This window comes from Agelaius tricolor, unplaced genomic scaffold (genome assembly GCF_023055355.1).
Source record: "Agelaius tricolor isolate 1412-34295 unplaced genomic scaffold, bAgeTri1.0.p SCAF_1, whole genome shotgun sequence".
In the NCBI taxonomy this organism is placed as follows: Eukaryota; Metazoa; Chordata; class Aves; order Passeriformes; family Icteridae; genus Agelaius; species Agelaius tricolor.
In genome coordinates, this window is record NW_027269261.1 from 50,554,729 (window position 1) to 50,578,181 (window position 23,453).

The window sequence follows — 23,453 nt, forward strand, 5'->3', positions numbered from 1 at the left end:
CTGTGACATTTTTGTCTTCCGTACATTTAGGTAAGGGCCTTAATTTTAACTCCTGCAACCAGAATGAAACATCCTTTAAGCATCATATTAGAAAGTTAGACTTTGAACTGAAATGAAGAGTTCTTTGTGCTTTAGACATCAGCCACAGCTCAGTTTTGGACACAAAATTTTCTACTCAGCTCCTTGTTAATTGGTACCTTGATAGTAAGGAGGAAAAGTGTTTTTAAATTAAGTCAGGATCTAAATATGAGGTGAATTACTTTATTACACTTGCCCGCTCACGTCTTCCTTCAAGTTTTGGTTTTATCTGCTATAACTGCAGAGCAAAGATAAAAGAGGAGGCATGTATGCCATTTTCTTATGGATGCATGAATGTCTCAGTGCAAAACCAGAAGAGGTGCAAACTCTTGTACAGTTGCCAGTTTTCCACCCCAAGTAGGCGGCAGTTCGTGCAAAGATATTCATTCACCAGAACTGTTTTATATGCATGTCATTACTCCGCTCCTTATAGAAAATATTAAATGTAATTTGAAATAGCTCTTTCTGTAACTTTGTTACATATTGAGTGCCAGCTGTCAAGCTGATGCAGTATAATTGATTCTCACTGTATTGGAAAAGGACGAAGGGAAATGGCTAGAAGTGTCACAAGGGAAAATAATGCAGTATTTGAGAAACCAAGACAAATTAAGTCTCCTTATTACGCTTATTAATATACTGGAAAAAATCCATAGTCCTAGTGAAATCAATCTATTTTAGATGGATCAAGACAGCCATCATGTTACTACTTAATTTGTAGCACAATAAAGTAGAATTATGTATTATGTTCTGCCAAAGGATTGATGATTTGATTAATGTAGCAGGGTGAATTTTTTTAAGTATCAGGAAATACTTGGAATTTTGAGCCTTTAATAGGTGTTTAAGATTGTCTGATCCTTGCTCTCCTTCATGGTTGCTCTATTGTAAAACCCTCTAAGTTTTGATGAACAAATGACTCTTTAGACAAGCTGGGGTGTCTGCCCTTCATAAAGCTACTTATGAAAAGAGTGAGCTTCATTGTAAGAATATTTGTCTCTGGGTGTGGTGACTCATTTATTTTTACGTTAGGAAAATTCATAAATGCTAACTAGTGCACGCATTTAGGGAGACAGTCACCATCCTGAGCTTATAAACTAACTTTTAATTCAAGCTTTTCCAGCATATAAGTAAACTCTCTAGAATTGGAGTAACTGATATTAATAGAATTACTCATTCAATTTCCATGTGCATTGAAACATTTGACTGACTAAATTGTTAGCTGAAACCTGACATGCCCAGAAACCACTGACAAACACAGCACTGAATAAAAGGGTAAGAATGTGGAGTGTACACATAGGCCAGGGAAATTCATAAATATTTAAGACCTATAAGTGAGGGTTTACGTTGCTTATACGTTGCTTTCCTCCCTGGGGAAAAAAAAAAAAAAAAAAAGAGAAAAAAAGCTAAACTAGAAAAAGGAAGACTAAAAATCACCTGAATTATAAAAAGACACAGGATAATTTGCTCAGGAAATGCCTCACTCTGACAGTGCCCATGCAGATGTAGTACCCACTACATCTGTGACAGCAGAACTGGGGCTGAATTTGCTAAACTCCACAAACAAATAGGGAAGCAAGAGCAGCATGGCCTTGTGCCCAGCTCATGTGCATCCAGAACTCCCCTTAGTGGATAAGAAATACTGCAAATGCTGTAACTACTGATTACTAGTATTTTCAGAAGAAGCAGCAGATTCAACAGGTGAACACTGGCAGGAATCACAGAAAAGGAGCTGTGTGGAACTTCAGTGTGTTTTTGAGAAGTCTAGCAGTACAGGCACCTCTTGTTGTAATTAAGTAGTCTGATGAGATTCAAAGCTCCAAGAACTTGGGATGGAAAACAAATATCCTTGTCTCAAGCTTGTCTAAGTTCTTGAGCTACAAAAGAAACAGGATGCAGACCTCTGAAGCACACTCCCACAGAAACAACACGAGTAGTGGTTATTTCATAATCCAGAACTTCTGAACAGTGAGTAAAAGCCAACTTGTAGTCTACCAAACTTCAGACAGCCACTTAATCTTCCATTGGAAAAATAAATTTCCTACCTTCTTGCTCATATGCTGCCAGCTCTGCAGAAGAGTAGGAACTTTGCTTGATAACTTAAGATGCAAAGTACCTTGAAGAAACAGCCATGTTCCAAAAGCTCTTATAAATCCTTTAAAGAATAACAGCAGTTTCTGGGCTGATTCAATAAGAAACACTTGTATTTAAGAGGTCAAGAGGGCATATGGCAGAATCAGAGGTATTTACATTGGCACACAAACCGCTAATCGATGAGTTTCTTACTCCAAAGCCAACTCCTATGACTTCCCACATACAGAGTGTGATTTAGCACTGTTCTGCTCAGGGAGTTCCACATACATTCCAAGTTGTTTTGCAGCTCTTGAGAGCTGAATCCTACTACTTGTGAAACAAAATGCTGATTATACTGGCTGTTACACGGCATGCAGAAGAAGTGACCCTCTGTCACTGCTCTGAAGTGTTTACCAAAAATGTGAGCCATTTCAAAGCCAGGTGTCTCTTCAGACCTGCTGTCTCCTTATGGAGTACCATAAATATTTATGGAGGTCTTTGTCATAAAAGCCTCCAAGATCATGTACAAAGACCTGCTTTGTACATTAAGGCTGCATTTCTAAAGCTGACTCTTACTAGTCTAGAAGGGCTGAGAATCTTTATAAAGCTGGGAACCTCCCCTTCCTAGACTGCTTTAAGTCTAGGAGCCTCAAAGTAGCCAAAAATAGTCTTGATACAAAAATAGATTAGAAGCAGGCCTAGTTCTGCAGACTCACCCACTCCAAACAATACTTGCCTTCATAAAACTAGGAAAAAAACTCTGTAGAACACTGAAAAATTAAGTGATCAGAAATTTGCATATATTTAAAAGAAGAAGAAAAAACCTCATTCAGCTTCATGCTTGCATAAGATAAATACTTCCCCCTGCAGCTCCTCATGGAGGAAGCCAGAGAGTTCTCTAAGAATTCACAGTGACTCTTGGCTCATTATAAAGTCATCTGAGTTGTTTTGGACATCTGTTCAGATGAACAGATTGGAAAATCAATTGAAAAATTAAATTATAATTCACAGTTTAAATAACCAAAGCAGGAGGTTGCACTAGAAACTGTACTGACCACAGCATGGCTTAATAAGGGGAAGGAAAACCCAAATGACAGTAAATAAATAAATAAATTCTTTCTTTCCCTCTTTTTTTTTTAGAAGCACACAAAAACATACTGTAGCCAAAACCCAAACCAGACTGAACAAAGCATATTGTTGCAATTTTTGCCTAAAATAAGCTGAATCCCACAGGATTGAATTTTCATGCCTATTGATAGTTTGGTGTTTTAAAGTTACTTTTTGGAAGGAAAAATAATCATCCATCTGTGCAAAAACGTCCTGCAGACATAGCAACAACTCTGTGTATGGAACAGTTATTATTAGAACAGAGCAATGACTATTTTAAAAATGTAAGTTTTCTGGACCTTTTTTATCTAATTACACTAAAAGGAAAGTGGAAAGTTGCAAGATGACAAATATGGATAAATCCTAGGGAAAAGAAAAAAAGAGACCAAGGCAAAGAATAGATTGCAAGAGGTTACAGCAGTGATAAAATATCACTGTCACTCCAAGGTCCACAGCAGCAGCATAATACAAAATTCATTCAATTACTCCTTTTATTTCAAAACCAAAAAGGGAAACAACTTACCTTACTCCCCTAATAGAAGCAGCACAGAAGTTCCACTCATGGATACCTTTCTGTAACACACAGTAAAAAACAAATAAACAAACAAAATATTCCTCCTTTATATGAAGAGCCAGTAGAAATATCTTCTAGAATGAAACTCATGAGATGGAAGGGGAAACACTCAAATGACAACAGTCTATTTATTCATTATTTGTTAACACCTATTTTCAAGGTGCTTTTTTTTCACCTATAACAGAAGTTGACATAGAAGGAATTTGGGTTATTTCACTGTTTATGCTGCAAACACAATTTACTACTCTAGAAAACACTCAAAAGACCAGATCAGAAGAGATGCCAGTACACTCTTGTTCAGATGCTGAACTAGGGATCACATGTGATACTCAGGAAAGGAGGGGGGGAAATATTCCACCTCTGAGAATAATGAGAGCTTGCTCTGCACATTCAATCCCCTGGTGTAGGGGAAGGACATGTGGAGAGAACTACAAGTAGAAAGCCTAATGCAGGAGAGCAAAGTAGAAAACTCTTGAAAAGTAGAAAGAATTTCTCAAATATGAAGGCAAAGTGTCCAAGGAAACAGAAAGAACACTATTTCACTAGGAATCCAGAAAAGAGCGATAAAAATGCACCAAAACACCTAAGAGCTGCTGGAGTGAAAACATGGCTGGAAGAAAGAAGCCACCTTATGAAAACACAAAGGGCCAGGCCTCATTTATTTTCAGACCTTTTAGATTTACAGCTGTCACATTCAGCAGAACTGAGTTCTCTGTAGACAGTTATATTGCTCTATGTTTATGTTCTATTAAAACTTTACTGTAGCAAACAGAAGCCTTTTGTATCTTCTAAAGAAAACATTCTCCTTTCAGGAAAAGGTGGAATTACACCGCCTCACAGCTCTGGCAACATTGGGATCCCATCACAATGAGTCCCATATTTGAAGAACCTTTCCTTTCTGAAGCTGAAATTCATTTGTCATTTTAGTGATCTGAGCAAGGGCATACTGTCAAACAGAAACATAATCAAATGTTAACAAAATCAAATTCCAAAAGAAGACTCAAAAATGTGTAGCATATAAAATGAATAGTGAAAGATACAGAAGTCAGAACAGATACAGCACTGAAATAGTTGCACAATGTGCAGAAAATGACAGTGGAAATTACTCTCCCAGCTATAACAGCTTTCTATCATGATTCCTACATCAATTTTTTCCTCCTCTGTAATTCTTTCCTTCCTGCTCAAATCATATTAAATGTTGTGATGCTAATATGGAATGCCTAACACAATGGACCAAAAATACATCAAGCAAACATCTTTCTTGATGCACAAGTTCCATAACTATGGTAAGTGTAAAGTAAAAAGCAGTAACTTCCATATCTCTTCAATGTTAAATGGGGTAAGGGTTTCTTTCAGGGGGTAAAGGAACAGAAGAGTAGTCCAATATTAGGAAAAGCTGGATTTGCATCTTAAAGTGGAAGTACTAACTGATGCTAGTTATGGCACATTTGTGAAATGTTGTCTGGTTCTCTCACATGAAGGAAGATCAACTCAATCCCTATGCTTACAAGGAGGGGTTTCTGAATATCCTATTACAACTCCCTTCATCTACAAAATCTGCTAGTTTCCAATTTTCCATGCTTATAAACTCTCTTCAGACCTTAGCTATTGGTGTTTGTCCAATTCCCACTATTGGGAATAATCTAAAATCTAAGTAAGTTAAAATATACATCCTGAGCAGCAGAAATGCTCAAGAAACATAACAAGAAGCATTAGTATTGGTTTTTTACCTGTCATCTACGTGAAATTGATCTCTTAAATCTTAATTATCACACAAAGTTCTCAAGCAATAAAATAACATAAAAGTTATGTCCCTTCATGATCATGCCAAGGTTTGAATACATTGGAGTAAATATACAAGGCGTGCTATCCAAATTCAGCATCTGTTCTTTGGTTAGGCAAAAAAATCATCAACTACCCAAAACAAAACTCAAAATGGATTCAGAAGCCAAAGCAAAACAGAGACAGGCTGTTCTATTTCAAACTTACAAACAGCACTGCTGCATTCCTCTAACCCCATGCGGGCAGGGCTGCTAAAATTAGGGAATTGCAAGGCAAAGGTAATGTGCCTTCAACAAAATAAAATGCTGTCTGATTTTTCTTGGCAGTTGTTTATCTAAAACTCAGTATTATTAAAAACATAAATATTAAAATACATAGCAAAAAAGCAATAGAAAAGAAAGAGGCTACATTATTTATCCTGGTATTGACTGTCATTTGTCTATTTAATACAAAAGTGCCAGCTGCAGACTCCAGTGAGTTTCAGTTTGGATGTGAAATGGAAATTCAGCTTCGTTGTGCATGAAAGGAATTTCATACACTTTGTAACTCACAGATCTTATTCTTGGAGCACTGACCAAACTCTGGAAAACAAGTAGAACCATGAATTTATGGGCCAAAATGAACTGAAATCTGAAGCAGGAATTGCTAAAGCTCTGACAGACCTATGGTTGCTAGATTGAACTTGGATAGATGAAGACATTTCCAAGCCCAGCTGTCTAACACACCCTTGCAGCAGAGATAGGTGGTGCTTGCTTTTTAATCAACCCCAAAAATGCTTGTTTTCAGGCTACTAAGGACAAAAGTATGAGTCTTCCTCTGTGCAGTAGACTGACAGATAATACATCCTTTTCCTTCACAAAATATCTTAGCAAAGACAAATACTATACTGGTTATATTCAGCTGAAAAGGAAGCTGGTGTCTCCAAATTCTTCTGGTCCCTCCCCTGTGAGGTTTCTGATGGATTCTAAGGACTCTGACAATTGCAACAGCCCATAATTGTACAGCTGAAGGTGTAACAATCAAATTTCCCATTGCATTCTTTCAATGGGTATGATGGCTCACAGGGTACAGACTATCACTCAGCCTCCTGGCTACTCAAGAAGCTCACCACAGTAAGGATCCTGGCCAGAGCAAAAGTACAAGGAGTTCACTTAATGTCTAACGCCAATGATTAAGACTAGGCCAGAAAAATAGGAAAATACTATTCTGCAGAAAATACACACGCCTGACATCAGGAAGGAGAAGAGGGAAATGGAAAGAGATGTTTAACATGCTACCTATCTTCTGAACACCAAACAGGCATAGACTAATACATTCAAATCCTTCTCCCAGACAGAGGGTAACTGGGCAGTCAAATGCCACAGCTATGAAAAAATATCATTGCTGAATGTATCAAGCAAAATATCCCAGTAGCTAAATGATAAATGAATGCACATTTTGGAATATGAGTGCACATGCTCAAGGAAGGTTAACTCTAAGTAGAACATGGGAAGTCACAGCAATGAGGTGTCATGTGTGGCCAGTGCACCAAGCCTACTTGTTTTTCCTAAAAAGAAACCTACACAAAATCCCCACAGTAAGAGATATTAGGATTCTCCTTAAAAATACTGTCAGGAAAACCTCGGAGAGAGAAATGAAACCACTTAATATAAAGACTTTGTTAGCAAAAGAACAAATGTGTATGAAATGTCAACAAATTCAGACTGAAAACTAGAAGACTTAAGGTATTTTCACTTCACCAGCAATATTCTACTCTTTGTTCTTCTACAGTTGCAGTGGAGTTATCAAACCACTTCTCAGCATGATTGGTGAACTCTGAAACCTATACTAATATTCAGAAAGAGCTTGATCACTTTATGGGAAACATTATATGGGGAGAGTATCTGCAACAGAAGTGAACAGACCTCAACAGTCCAGAAAATTTCTTCTAGTCCTATGTTCCTTCTTACACTACAGTTAAGCCACTTAACAGAATGAAAAGTATTGTTTGGAGGTGAACCAAATATACACACAAAAAAGTCCACAAAAGAAAAAAAAAAAGCATGTTCAAGTAGTCTCTAAATAGAAGAAATTCTGAATACATAAATACTTTCCAAACAGGTATTTTAGAATAGCAAGATTAAGTCTGTAGTTCTGACAAATAATTACTTACGGTATGGTAAATTTTTATTTTGCCCAAGAACCGCATACATTTATTTTTTAAATTATTCTCAGAGGCTGAGCCTACTTCAAAAAACATCAGTCAGTATAAACCACAAATAAATAGAAATTTATTGGTCTAGGCAAACATTTCAGTTTGTTCTCTATATATGCTTTTTCAGCTGCCATTTACGTTTTCTCATGAACTCACAACAAAACTAAGCAGTAGAGTGTCACTGTATTTTGTGTTCAAAAACTTTTACTAGCAGGAAAGCTGATGATTGGACTTACTAGTGTTAGGTTAACAATTGGACCTGGTGATCTTGAAGGTCTTTTCCAACCTAAATGATTCTATGGTTACCTGAAAAAAAGGTCTTCATTGTCCTATCCTGCAGGCAAACAAAATGCTGCCATGGAAGAATGAACAGTGCTGGTTACAAATCACAGCATCCCCGGTGTTCTGCCTCCAGCTGACTGAGTCTCTGTTCACTCCTCATATACTCCTTCATTTTCCTTTGCTGACTTCCTTCTCTAAGGGTCTATGACATCCTCTCTGTCATCCTTCTTGCCAACATTTTGCTTCCTAAACATCTCAGAATGTAATAACCATTCTAGGTTTTCCCCACCACTTCCATCTCGAGATTTTCTAAGCTCCTTTCCAAATATCTCTGGCTATCTCGCACCTTGACGTACAGACTTAGAATTTTCAGTTTCTAGAGCATCTATCTGTCCTTCTGCCAAATACTTCTTTGGCATTTGATTGATTCTGCTCCCATTTTACCATATCAGTCTCTATTACTTTCATAGTAAAGGAATATTTATGGCAGCTGACACGTAAAACTGCAAGGGCAGGAAGAAGATAGTTCAGTAAGTATAAGTAATTTTATGCTACATTATTGATATGATGGCATTAAATTGTAAATTACTTATGAAATCTTATGCAACAGATTTGCTGTATATTATACAATGGCTTAAAACAACCTGAAGGAAAATGCAAGTTATTTTGAAAAATGATGGGAAACAAAAGATCCATTAAAAATCAGGACAATCTTAAGCACAGCAGAATATCTCAGCATCTTCCTGTGTGTTACTAAAAAACTTTTCTACTTTCCAGAACCATAATTAGATACAAGTGGTCACATGCTACATGCCTTATGTAGCATGCATACTTTTAAATTGTGAAAAAAGTTACAACTACAAACATACCTTGTCATCAGGCAGCACATGCCAGATGGATACTGTCTTCTCCTCGGCTTCACTGTTGATGGAGAGATATGAGGGCTGATAGATTTTTGTTGGTTCTAATATTAAAACCTTGCAGAAAAAAAAAAAATTCAATAATTAGTGCAAAATTGATAGAACTTCAAAAGGTATTGAAAACTGTCAAAACTATTTCTTTAGTCATACCATAGCAGGAAAAACAGGGAAATAATGAAATGCAAAATTTTAGGTACTGTGTATCTAAAATTTAGGTACTAGGTACTAGCCACACTAGTTTAGTGTGGCTGCCAATAACTTAAGATTAAAAAAGAAAAAAAAAGCCGACTTTAATTTTTTTTTACATAAGGCTATTATGTGTCCATTGGTAACATGTATCAATTTTGCAAATTTATTTTTTTTAAATGTCAGGTTTTTCTGTCACAATTCAGTCTCCTACAATGCCACTCTAGAATGTCTATCTCCCATGTGGAGAAGGTTCATGGTACACCTTTATCATCTTTTGGTAGAAGCATATTTGGGTGAAGCAGAGGAACAGATTAACCTAGAGCTAAATTGAACAGCTTTTGATTTAGGCCACCATGAACTGTAGCCACTAGAGCAAATTATTTTCTCAAAAGTAACAATACCACTGCAAGAGGTTGACAGCTGAAGAGTATAGAAAATGTTATGGAATAAGAGAACAAAAACTAGAAGCATAATTTAAAAGAGATGAGATGCAACAGTGATTGACTAGGACAAGTTGGTCTGCATCTATTTAAAAAGTATATAAACATCAAAGTAGAAAGCCTTGGAGAAATCCATGGCTTAGAGTGAAATCTAAGCCATGTCTCTTCCTTCAGAGTTGATAAGCACAGAGATACACTGGAAGCAGCACAGGGCTAAATTCTGAAAAGTACCTACACATTTAACTCTGTAAATTATAAGCAGTGGGAATTAAAATGTGTTGCTTGACATCTCCAGACACCTACAGCTTGTAAAATCTGATTTAAGCCATTTCACAAACTGTGGTCTTTATCCTTTAACAAGTTGTCCATGCACTGTCATTTCTTCCTCTAAAGGCCAAAGTGATGACACTGATGTTACTGGATAAGAGAGTAACTAACAGCTAACTTAGTGCCCATGGACAGTGGAACTCTTAAGCTCAAACTCTCAGAATACACAGAATAATGCACAATAAGGAAATATGAAAAAAGCTTCTTTTAGAATAAATTAATTGCAATCAGGAAGAAGGCAGGGAAAAAGATGTTGCTAATTTTCATTTTGTTGATTTGTTGAACTGTGTGATTTTCATTCTGAACAGGCACAAATAGAATTTTTGTATGATGAGAAATGTCATATCTCTGTCTGCAACACCAGTGTAGTCAATTCATGAAATCACAGAATAGACTGAGTTGGAAGGGACCCAGAGGGATCACTGAGTCCATACAGGGATGACCTTGGCCTTGTCAACTCCATGCTCCAACCAACTTCCTGTACAGCACCATCAAACCAGGTGGACACTGGGTTTATCTCTTGGTTCATGCTATTGCAGTGATCAGCTTTGGTTTACCTCTTAATATTAATAAAACTTCAAACAATTTTATTTGGACAGTTTTATATGTCAGAACCTATGGTAAGTATGTAATTGAACTATTCCAGCATCTAAAATCTAAAAGGATTATGCCTTGTCTTGTACAAAACCCAGAAGATGCAAAATATATTTTGTTTCCCAGCAAAACTTTCTACCTGTTCTCATCAGAAAAGGAAAACCAGGCTCTTTAGACAGTCTCATGTTGTTTTTACTTTACTGCCTCAAGCTCTTGCTGTTTAACATTGAAGTCTTCCTAACAGTTTATTAACACATCTACACATGGAAGGTAAATGAACTGTACAAAACAACCTGTATGCACTTTAACTATCTGGGAGGCAATAGCAATTCCTATTTAAGACAAAAAGCTGGTTTTCCTGATGGTTAGCTGAAAGGAATACCCATATTTCCTGGACATATACAGTTTGTATGTACAGAAAACATAGACTTATTTACAGTATACTTTCAGGATACTGTACAGCACTGGGGCATCTAATAAAAACTCTCAGCAATTTTTTTGTGGAAGAAATCAGAAATAAATATATATACACACACTTATAGTGCAATGTTGTTGAAATGCATTTTCTAGTAGCTGGAACAATAGATTTCTGACTGTTTGGGCTGATTTTTAACCTCTGAAAGGGAACAGTCTTAATTGGCAGTAGAGTATACAAAGTCTGCTGAGCTAGACAAAGACTGAAATTAATTAATTTTTTTTTTTCAAAACACCATATAGTTAATATATAATCACCTGGAGTACACTGTAAATGTTTGCTTTAGAAGTATACCCATTGGTAGCAGACAATAAATACCAAAATTCTATCTTGACTTTTTTCCTCGTTACTTTTGTATGGAACACACTGTGTAATCCTGTTGTACCCATGTGCATTCAATTAAAATCAATCTAAGATTCAGGTCAAATACATTCCTTCTGGACAAACAGTTAGTCTGGCCACCTAAAAAGAAGCAGAGCTTTGTGCTCATTTCCTTTACATCACAATATTTTTTAAAAGAGCCCAACCCTAAAAACATTACCAAAAAAAGCCTCAAAGACCCAAAAAAACCAGCCACTTACTGGAAATCGAACTACAGTCACATCTGTCTTTGTGGCTTCAACTAGGAAGTCCATCCAGAAGTCCACAAGTTCCTGTTTGGCTGTATGTTGCTCTGGGGTCAGTTTCTTAAAATGCTGATATATCAAAATAGTCTCTACAATAGACTTCAGGTACCTGTGACCATCCAAACATATACAGATAGTAAATTCAGTACAGTTTGTAAGCAGTAATGTCTCTACCTTTAAACACAACTGAAGTATTCACCATTGCAACACCAAGGCTGCCAGTAACTTTTCACTTCTCTAGGATTGCTTTTCATAATAACAATTCCCAACTAGAATTGGAAACACAGCTGCTAAATGAGGCAACTGAAATATAAAAGAGTCCTGGAACACTCCTTCCTGCCCATATACCTGATACCATACACTGTCTTCTACCCTAAACCATGAAAAATTCATGAAAGAGCTGAACCCTCTGCCTAAGGACCAAGCTGAGCCCATGTTAAACTTGTTTCAGTAGTGACCTACTTCAAAGAAAAATTAAGGTAAAAAGTCCACTAGTTTAAGTATTCTATCTCCTATATTGCCTGTGTAGGCAATTATTTAACACATTTCTAAAACATGATGCTTCTGGAACTGATTATCCTGCAAAGATGACAACAGCTCTGTTAGGCACTCTTTTGGCATTGCTAGAGAAGGACAACTGGTGTGTTGAATGTTTCCCCTAAATGCAGTTTATCCCTCTCTCTGTTGTTTTACTTTCTGGGGCTGATTTATGGGGCTTCTTGGTACCATTGCTTTCTCTTGGCATTTTTGAAAAAAAAAAGGTTGTAAACATAATCTCACACAATTTTTATTAATACTACAGCATGAGATATACACACTAAAAGAGGATTTATCACTGCTATCACTTTATCACAGTTAGGCTATTAATGAAAACTTTTGTTTCACCCTCAGAGGGTCTTTGATGAACATTTCCATAGCTGTGCAATTTCTAATTATCCTGCTTAGGCCATCAAGATAGCTGCTTATGGTACTGTGTCTACTCCTGTTTGCACCAAGTGGGCCCTGCTATAAAGCAGGCAACAGGCTGGGAAGGAATTGCTCACCAGAGAAATTCTTCACAAAGCACAAATGAGTGAGCTGTATTTTCAGAGTTTAATCCACAGACTTAAACCCCAGAGGCACTGGGGTACATAAAATCCTGACAACTAGGCATTCATAATCTCCAGAAAATTCTACCAGGAGACTTCCAGACACTGTTATCCAGCTTCTTAGAAAAATAAACACATAGTAAAAAATTGAAAACCTTGCAAATAAATACACTGCAAAAAGCATTTATGAAATATTTTGTCTGAAAATTAGAGTTTTTAATTTTGACATTTTCTATGTTATGTCAATACAGCAATTTAGCATTTCTGTATTTTAGCATCCCTCTGATCACCTTCTGGAGGTACAATTTATCCTTTATAAAAAGATAAGAATATATATGTTGTGATGTTCACTCTTAGAGTTAGCAGAGTGACAACTCTTTTAGTCAGAAAGGAGTCTTGGTTCTCCCCATCCAAGATAATCCCAGCCCTTAATGAGTAGGTGACTGGTCCTTAATTGCTGCCTATATTCACCACTGGTGCTGGGAACCTGCTGTCAGAGCACACATCTCTGGGCCTTTGCATAACAGATGTTGAGTTAACAGGGTTGCCTTTAACCCTGGATTTATGGCCTTTCTATTAATTGGACTTTGATTTGCAGTCTTCTCAATCGCTACAAGATGCAGCTTGCACCACACAGCTCATTTGCACTCAGTTCCTAAAACAACTGCTGTGTGCCATAACCTTAACAATATATAAAGGTACAGCCAGGCCTCCTTAGCTAAGCTGTCTTCATTGCCCAAAACCTTCAGGCTGTTATGATTAACTCACAAGCCACTACCACTTCTCTTCAGCAATGTAGCCACAAGCAACTCCTCCTTTCTCCTTTGCCCTCAGAAGAGTTTGAAGTCCACGATGAATCTGCCCTTCTCATACATCAAATTAAAGACCCATATCAGATCTACCCCTGAATAAGGGCAAAAGGGGAAGGAAGTCCCTTCTCTGGATAAAAGTACAGTGAAATAATACACACAGAGTAAAATCTCTTAAAAACCACAAAACGTATCTCCTGTCAGCTGAGTACAGTGCCTAATGTGAAAGCTGAGGCAGTCCAATGTTTTCAAACATAGGAATGTACATGGCCTTGTTTATCACCTTACCATGCTGGTGCCTTTAGTTTAAACAGCTTTTCTGAAGCCTGGATCACTCGTATATGATCATTAGCCAACATACTGGCCCCCAAGAAAGATCCCACTTCCCAATAGCTTTGCAGTTTCTCCAAGCTCCCCTTTTTACCAAGCAGGCTGCTGATCTTTACTCCTGTAGCAAAGAGAATAACAAGTCACAAGAATTTGTATTAATGCAATTTTAAAATAACCATTTCCCTTATTAAAAATCTTCTAATTGCTTACATGACTATACCCCCTCCATTTGGATAAAATAAGATGGAAATCATACTTACCAGTTAATGTTATATGCCTTCCAAACCTTCTAATTGGTAGAAAATTCTTTTTTCCCCACCCCCTCTTCCTACAGGCTTCTCAAGAAAGTAATGTTAAGACATCACTGTCAGGACAAGGCCACAGTCAGATTACCTATGTTCTTGCATGGACCTCATCTGTAAAGGTAAATTGGGGCCTTAGGCTACACAACATAGCTGCAAAAACTTAACAGATGCTGAATAAGGCACCTATTATGTTTTTTTCTGCTTTGTTTTTTTAACTTACAAGCCCCAAGCCCCAAACTTACCTTTATAGACAAGGTCCCATGCAGAAGGAACAGATGATCCACTGGGCTTCTTCCAGCAGTGATGTTCTTTTAACTGCCGCAAGTCCTACCCCAATGAAAGACATCTATTAATATTCACAAGCCCCTCAGCAACTCAAGACTACGGCGAGCCTCAGGTTTTATTTTGACTTGCTAAGTTTGCTGAGAACTACAGGCTCCCCTGTGGCCTTCAGGATGAGTTTTAGTTCATATGAGCTGCTACATATAGCTAACGTGAGATATGCTACACCATCCCCTGCAAAAAAACCACAATTTTCAGCTTACACAACAAGCTGCTCCATCACTGTAGTGTTTTATTCACTTTTCCCACACTACTCCACTATGACAGTTTCCCTCCCACATCATCTTCCATTGTCCTTGATATTCAGGCTGAGTATTCACAAGAAATTTCAATGCAACTGCTGATCTTGTTTTTTTCCTTAACCTTCCCTGAGTAGCTAGCAGACTAAAGTTCATGGTGGAAGCAGTAATAAATATTAAAAAAATGGGTATCATTACATAAGCTACATTTCAACCTACAAAGTTTGTTTTATCACATTGCTCACATTTTTATGACATCTATGTCAGGTAATAAAGGCTCTTAAAAATGCCATAGATGCTACAAAGTGTCTCTGATCTGCCTGAGAAATGTCACCTCCATCAGGGTACCATGGTGACCATCTCTGCAAGGCTTTCAGCCAGGGTGCTACACATGCTCACACTGTCAAAGAGACCACTTGAAGATGTACACCTCCACTAGTCAGTGCAGAATAGGGAGGGGGAATTTGTGTAGAAAGTGTTCAACTTTAGTTGGGTTGTAGAGAACAAAACCGGAATGCTATCCAGAAAACAGTAAATGGAAAAAAATTAATCTTTCCCAGGACTTTAAAGTAAGACTCCTAGCACTATCTGCACAGGCCAAAGAGCTCTACTAGAATGTCTAAAACATTTGCATGCATTTGATAGCAACACACAATAAAAGACAGACACCTACTAATTTCCACAGGCTTTTAATGTGACTTCATCACAAGAGGTGTAAAGAACTGGTATCCCAGGGATACCTGGATTGTTTCAGTTGGACATGCCCTTGTTGATAGCTGTGCATAGGGCTAAAGTGAGGTACAAATTGAGTGTGTGGGTCTGATGAAGAGTACAACTCACATGGGGAGGGACCCATGTTACTGGCTGGCAGGAAGAGGGGTTTATTAGGAGAGTAGGACTGGTGACAGCAATCATTTTGAGTCCCAGCTCAGTAAGGGAGACTTATAGGAAGATAGGGGGAGAAAGGATGGATGTGTGGCAGTACCTCAGGACACCAAATTTGGGAATCATTACTGCTACGTAGCCTGGAGAAAATGGAAGTTTTACCCAAGTATTCTGTGAAGTGGATCCTATTACCTTAGAGAAGACAAGATCACCCTCTCATCAAGTTCTTCTGAGAAAGGTGAGGTACTTGGTGCTATAACTCACTCTAGTTTGTTGACCATGCTCTGCAAAGCTCATCTGTAAAGTTACTCATCCCTGAAAGGCAAGTTACTTATTTCTGAAATGTAGTTGCTTTGTGATGACATTTGCAAGAGGTTCTAAAACCTATAACTTCAATTTAAAGAACTCAGGGAGGGGGGCAGGATTATTTGGAAACTTGCAAAGTGAACCTTCATGAATTTAATTCTGAGTTTATGGTCTCCTTCTATAATTTCTCTTTTCTAGGTTTAATTTTACTTCACCATCTTTAAAAGGTTCTTGAGAGTGTAAGAAAATCCAGGCAAAGTCAAGACATTCTCTCCTTCCAGGATAAATTTGGCATTCATAAGGGGAGGGAAAAAAAGCAGCAGGAATTCCAGTAAATTTTATCAGAAATATTTTGCCTTTAAAACAAATGAGGCAAAATAGAGGAACCATTAATGCCAGAAAAGCCTTTCTTTTCATAACACCAAGAATATATCCACAGCTTGTGATGAAAATAAGATAACAGTAAGTAGATATTACCAGTTTAATATTAATATGAAGGCTTTATAAATAAACTGCTATCCTTGCTCAAATATTGATGGAACAATTCATATTACAGGATCCTTTGTGAGTCAAAGTTGCACAGCCTGCAGAGATCATAACTGGCAATGCAGATCACAGCATTTCTGTTCTGGTCTCAAAGTTATTTGTATGGTTAAGAAAGCAATACTACTCAAAAAATAGAAGGAGGGTTTTTATTAATAGTCTGTTTTCTCATTTAGGTGCGAACTATTATCTGACAAGTACAGGTAGGAAGTTTTAGAAGGCAAATTTTCTGATCTAGTGCAGATTGGTAAAAATTCTCTTGGATTTATTCTTCTTTTACTGCAATTATTATAATATTCCCAATGTAATCAGATATGCATCTTGTAATTACAGTCTCATGTACCCTCTGAGGAACTGATAATGACTACAGCCTTACCTACACCTTTCCCAGCCTAGCAATATAATTTCCATATAACCCGGACTGAACTTGATGAGTTTGTTCTTGCATCTCTCCTGATCTCCCAGCAGAAAGCAGAACTTCTCTAATTTCTGTGTACTACAGATAATGCTGTGGGTGGACACCAAACAGAAAGCACTGCATGGAAAATCTAACTATTGCTAAAAATTGATCTTTACACACAGATCTAAACAAGAGGAGTCATCAAAAGAATTACAGTCATGTAAGAGATACTTAGGACCAGAAAAAAAATCAAAACATTTTCCCATACAATCTCTGTGATATTGTCTGATTTTGTTTAAAACATTGACCTCAGACAAAGAAAATACTAAACTATCCTCAGAATCTAACACAACTCCAGCCATCTGATAAACCTTGTACAAAGATCATTGTAAGGTCTTGCATCTGGGAAAACATAATCTGGGAGTGCAGCACAGGCTGGGATATATTGCACTGGAGAGCAGCTCTGTGGAAAGGGATCTGGGGGCCCTGAAAAACAAGCAGCTGAATATGAGTGAACAGTGTGTTTCTTCAGCTAAGAAACCCAATGGGATGTTGGGATGTATCAACAGGGGCATCATTAGGAGGGATAAAGAAGCCATTATCCCACTCTATTCAGTGCTTGCCAGGGCACTTCTGGAATAATGTGTTCTGTTTTGGTTCTCGCTATACACAAAAGATGTGGACAGGCTGGAGAGGGTCCAGAGAATGGCCACAAAGATGAACAAAGGACTGGAAGCCTGCCATATGAGGAAAAGCTGGGTTTGTTCAGCCTTGAGGAGCAGGCTTAGGGCAGGTGTTATCACCATCCAGTGAGTAAAAGGTGGCTACAAAGAAGATGGAAACTCCCTTTTAATAAGGAGTCACAAGGAAAAGACAAAGGGTGATAGGTACAAGTTACTACTGGGGACTTTCCAATTGGGCACAAGACAAAAATTTTTCAAATTTTGAAGAATCAGCTCTTGGAATCATCTCCCAGGGAAGCAGTGGATTTGCTGACATTGAACATATTTGAGGTTCAGCTGGACGGGGTGCTGGGCCATACTGCCGAGAGTGTGCTTTTCCAGAGAAAGTTTATAGCAGATGATCCTGGAGGTACTTTTCATCCTGGCATTCCATGATAGTGACCACAGTCTTATCAACAAGAAACAAATGATACACATAGGGTATACTATACTATAATGTATTTGAAAACATGTTTTGAAATAGCTGAGTCAGTCTGACTAAAAGTATTTTGACAATATTCCCTAAAGAAAAGAAAGATGGACACCAGTAGCTGACAGGAGGGGTTGCTGTATCAAGGGTTTCCAGCAGACACCAACTAAATGTTAACATAAGACAGGCAAACAAACACACAAACAAACCACCTAAGGAACAGGATACTTCTGCACTAAATAATTCATGAGCTGGGGATGGAACCTTATGTAAGAATGAACATTAATTTCTGTAATGGTCTCAATACAAACAATAGGGAAAACAACACTGGACAAATTTATAAGAATATGATACCAAAGAAACAGCATACAAATTTCATCAGTAAAATGAATTTGTACAGATCTAGTTGGCTGTAGTCTGTATGCAATTAAGAAGTTTCTTTCAAAGTAAAGGATTCATATTAAACTACACAAAAAATATAGCCCAGCTCCATTAAGCTACCTAGTTTAAAATTAGGCCAGCAAGTGAGTATTTGTAAATGCTATGCAATGTATAGAACATATCTTCTTACCTCCTACTCTGGCACAAGAATTCAAATTTCAGTATAGGATGTGGAAGTATTCTATGCCAACCAAAAAGCAAAATCTCACCCACTCACAGAAGGGCAAACACAGTAGCTGGGGCAACTCTACGCAGCCTCACACATCCAAATGAATACCGTCATTTACACCTGAGAATTTAAATTTCACTTCCACTATTTATGCGAAAGTAATCACCTCACTCTGACCTTCATACTCAAAATTACCCAGGAAATTACTTCCAGACATACAGTGCACACCTAACTTCAAAACTAGAGCAGTCACTGAATATAGATACATTCAGTGGAGTGAAAAAATTTGTTTCTTTCTCACTTGACAACCTCCTCAGGAGAAACAAAGATAAAAAAAGACTTTACAGAAAGTCAAGAATTATACAAATTCATGGAGAAGAACACCAAATGCAATGCATATTACAACATTCAGTCCTTTCTGCCAAATCTTCCCTGAACATATTACTGAATAATCTTGAGTTTTCACTCTCCTCAAATCCAGAAAACCAGAAACAAGATCTTAAACAAAATCTTCCTAATTTTTCCTTCTTCAAAAAGAAGTTTTTTATGACAAGATGGTGAGACATTGGACCAGGTTGCCCAGGGAAGTGAATGCCTCTTTGTTGGAAGTGTCCAATGTCAGTCTGAGCAACCTGATCTAGTGAAAAATCTTTGTCCACAGCAGGGGCTTGGACTAGATGGTCTTTAAAGGTCCCTCAAACCCAAACCACTGTCGTCCTATGATTCTATGAATACAGACATTCAGAAACCTCTAAGAATGTATCAGAAGAGAAATATTCTTCTCTCAACCCAACCCAAGCTCAAGTCAAGTGCATTTTCCTCAGTCTTAGGATAGACTTCTCCTCCATATTCCCTCCAGGGGTTTGTGTTTGCTTGTTTTAAAGAGTGCTAGCTGGAACTGGATTCCCATTCCAGGTGCTCCTGTTTGACACAAATGGTGCCTTTACAAAGAAGCTTATCTTTTACTGAACTCTGGTAACCATTTAAAACCTTGACACTGAAAACAAGTCCTCATGACAGCACTCACCTGCAGTCAGGTGGGATCAGCAGCGGTGTGAGAGACCAACTTAAATATTCACATGCTTTCTGTCAAAGCTTTCACATACAACCATCAGAGTTTTCCCCTATAACAGTGGGTGGTAGTGTACTTTCACTAGAATGTGATTTCCCCATGAATTTGCAAGCTATAATTACCAACTTTCCGCAGCTCAAAGGAAGTATCAAAGCAATGTCCAGCTGCCAGGAGGAGTACTGCATAATTAATTCCTGCTGGTAACGTTGGCTCTGACTCAAACGCCTTCTTGAACCTAGAAAAACAAACATTCAAGCTTACTTTGTAAATAACGCAATCTAGTTGGGGCATCATTACAGTTTTAGGTAATTTAAGAGCTTATCTTCTGTTTACACAGCAAGAATCCATAGAAGCAAAAATATTTTACTGTTTTCCACACATTCTTTGCGGTTATTTTTAGGAGTCTGGTATTTATACATCCTCCTCCCATTTCCTTTCCCCCCACACAACAAGCACAGATCCTAATCATCCATCCCAGTAAAATTATCCCAGTAAAGTTACAGTATCTTACAATATTCCTTTAAGATCAAATAAAAACAAATAATATTATCAGTCTGTAAAAGACCTGTTTCAGAGTTATATTTATTAATAAACTCATTAATTTAGTCTTTAATATATTAAATTTCATTGACCTGAAACCTTAGATTTTATTGTGGATCTGCTACAATGGCACACGCAAAAGCAAGTGATACAAGAATATACCTCACACTTAGCTATGATTTCAGCTATTCCAAATTTTATTCTTTACTGAGTGTCATATTGACACTGTCCTTATGAGTTCACATAAAAAAGGACTATCCCATATTTCATTCTCCTCAAGAGGAACTGAGCAATCAAGAGAAATGGCAGAGGCATTCACCTAGGCTCAATCTTGTCTTAAAAGAACTGGAGGTGCTTCACACCAACACAGCACACACTGTCCTCATGCTAGCAATGCAAGTAGCTGTGACAACAGCAATAGGACATCTACAGTGGTTTAAACTTATTCCTCAGAATAAGAACACCTTTGGTTGCAGGTATACATACACATATTCACACCTCCGTAGGGAGAAGGCAAAGACTACTATCGTATGTGAGTTAAGGAGCACAAGAGATTTAGTCAACATAACTCACTACCATAAAAGCAATGGCGTTTAAAATTACTTTCTAAAGGATGAAAGAAATACAGACAAACAAATGGAATACACCTAAATAATTAAAAAGGTTGTGAGATTAGAATATAAGGAAGGAAAGAAAAACAATCTGCACAAACCTTAAGTATTTAACTTCTAGACCATGCTTTGACATGCAAGCAAAGCTAAGGCATTTTTATCCCACCAGGTCAAAAATACGGCCGGTTTTTAATTTGTTTGTCCATTTTTCTGCTCTAATGATTAATGTGTTTGCATCCTTTAACATAAGCTCTGCTCTCCAAAACTGTAAGACAGGCTTCTCTTCAATCTGCTACATATATATACTTTTTATACTTCAGCTGCCCACCTCCAAAGAACTTAATCATTAAACAAGCGCCTACTGCTCTAAAGAAAAGCAAGAGAATCAGAGAGTACTAGATCTTTTTCTTTCATCATCTGCAATTTTCTCTCTCTCTGCAATTTACAAAAAAGTGAGGAAGAAAGTACATACAAAATGTTTTTGGCTCATTTAAAAAAACCCTAACCAACAAAAAAACAACAAAAAACATCCAACCTAAAAACAAAAAACAGAACATATCAACCAAACAAACAAAAACTAAGCAAAGGAGAAAAAAAACAAACCAAAAAACCCATAAAAATCTGCCAACTAAACAGGACAACACTCTCATTGATTCTAAGTATACACATCTAAGGGAAGCTTTTGAGCTGGCATTATCTGTTTGGAGACACAGCGCTGTTGGGAACTGGACCACCTTTTCTGCCCTAGAGATCTTCCATGCTTAAATTCTCATACAATACAAAAAGGAGAGAGGAAAGATTGACAGAAGAAGAAGAAAAAGCCATGGAAATTAGTATTTTTGTTCCAATATAAGAAAGACTGTACTTTTGGAAAAATGTTGCAGTTGTTGACATTTGAGAAAATGTTGCAGTGCAGACACTGAATTAGGGGGGTAGTGATGAAAGGATATGAATAAAGACTTGGTAGCTTTGGTAAGTCTGATTCACACCGTCGGTGTGAAACAAGAAAGTGACAGTTAATAATTACTCTTTTATTCATTCTCTCATATTTATATGAAAGATGTCTTTTATTCTATTTTCTAATTGTCAGAAAAGCACATTGTTGGTTTGTTTTTTTTAAATTGGAATAGACAAATTACCTTGGCATCACCAGTTGTTGCAAAACCAATGCTTTGGTTCTGCTGCCAAATTCTCTTTATCTCATGCAATTCAGTGTGCTTCCCTTACATCCTTATTTTTCTAAGACTGAGATAATAACCTTTATCTCAACATAACATAGCACTGCCATTGCTCCTGCACACACCTTGTCCTGTTGTGGCCTGCTGGAGCACTAGAGTGGACCTGCTCCTTTCTAAGAGCTTTTCACTAAGTTATGAGTCAACCTTCCAGCATGTTAGGCCTGCTGTGTGACTAACACTAGAAACTCAAATCAATGTCCAGTATAAAATATAAACCAAAAGCAATTGGACCATCCGGTAGAGCTTCCGGCCAAATTCCAGCTTGACTCAACAGAGATCTCCTTGTTCTGTGGCAGGAGGTGCACAGAGCATTCTGCATTGGGTCTCAATTGCCAGAGTCCTTTCCTAGACTGGAATGCCTGCAATCACTTCCTGTCATCAGATCCATGATTGTCATGATTGCTAAGATGCATTTATTCAAAGTGTGTTTAAATGGCTACATGAACTCACTACTGTTATACATATAATCATTCTTAGTTCAATTATGTTTGATATACCAAAGTTTATCTGTTCATAAGGCACCATGAACAAGGAGAAAGAAAGATGTACAATAGCAAGAGTAATTTGTATTTAATTAGTCTGTAATAATGCCTAAAATTTGTATGTAAAACTACACTTTTCTTCATATCTTTATATTTATGATATTAGCAAAATACAGTGTTTACAAAAAACCCCTGAAAGTTTTTTACAGACTTTGCACTTTACAGGAAATGAAACTTTTTAAAATCCAAAATTATGCTAGGAGGAATGAAAATAATATGTTGCATTCCTGTTATTTCAACATCTTTTAAAAGTGTAGTAAGAATTGCCAAGCTGTAAAGACTGACCAAAAGTTATAAACTGAATTTCTATTCTGAGGCCATAACTGGTAAACACTTTTATCTTATCTTTTATGAGAGACAGCTCTAAGCTGAAGTTTACTGAAAACAAGTGATAAATTACAAAGAAAGAAGAAAGCTTTCTATTTTAAGCATTTACTTCAACAAGCAGCTGATGATCACAAGATCAGAGCTAAGATGTGATCTGCAGGACACATAAATGCAGATTGTCTGTATCCTCATCTGAACGCAGAAAAGCAGCTCATCCTGACAGAAGTCTAGGATGACATCCCATGCCTTCATTTTCTAACCTCTTCCATGTAAGAGTGATTTACAGTGCATTTCAAAAGCATTAAAAAACCAAGATTCTTGTCTCTAAAATGCGGATAAGGATTCATCTATTATCGACTAGTTATTGTGTGTTTTTTTGACTACTGATGCTACTGTAGTCCACTGCAATGTGCCTGTACTATATGACAATGATAAAACTTTTACCACTGTACAGTGATA

General features: G+C 37.4%; 1 protein-coding gene across 1 annotated transcript in view; it reads right to left on the minus strand.

Moving 5' to 3' along the window:
* MAP3K5 (mitogen-activated protein kinase kinase kinase 5) overlaps positions 1-23,453 on the minus strand; it is a 98,452-nt gene that overhangs the window by 28,574 nt on the left and 46,425 nt on the right. Inside the window, exons 8-12 of the mRNA XM_071433704.1 lie at positions 19,859-19,971; positions 13,841-14,000; positions 11,611-11,764; positions 8,954-9,061; positions 3,776-3,825 (exon numbers count right to left, since the gene is read on the minus strand). Of these exons, the coding sequence (XP_071289805.1) occupies positions 3,776-3,825; positions 8,954-9,061; positions 11,611-11,764; positions 13,841-14,000; positions 19,859-19,971 (585 nt within the window). The remainder of the gene's footprint in view (positions 1-3,775; positions 3,826-8,953; positions 9,062-11,610; positions 11,765-13,840; positions 14,001-19,858; positions 19,972-23,453) is intronic.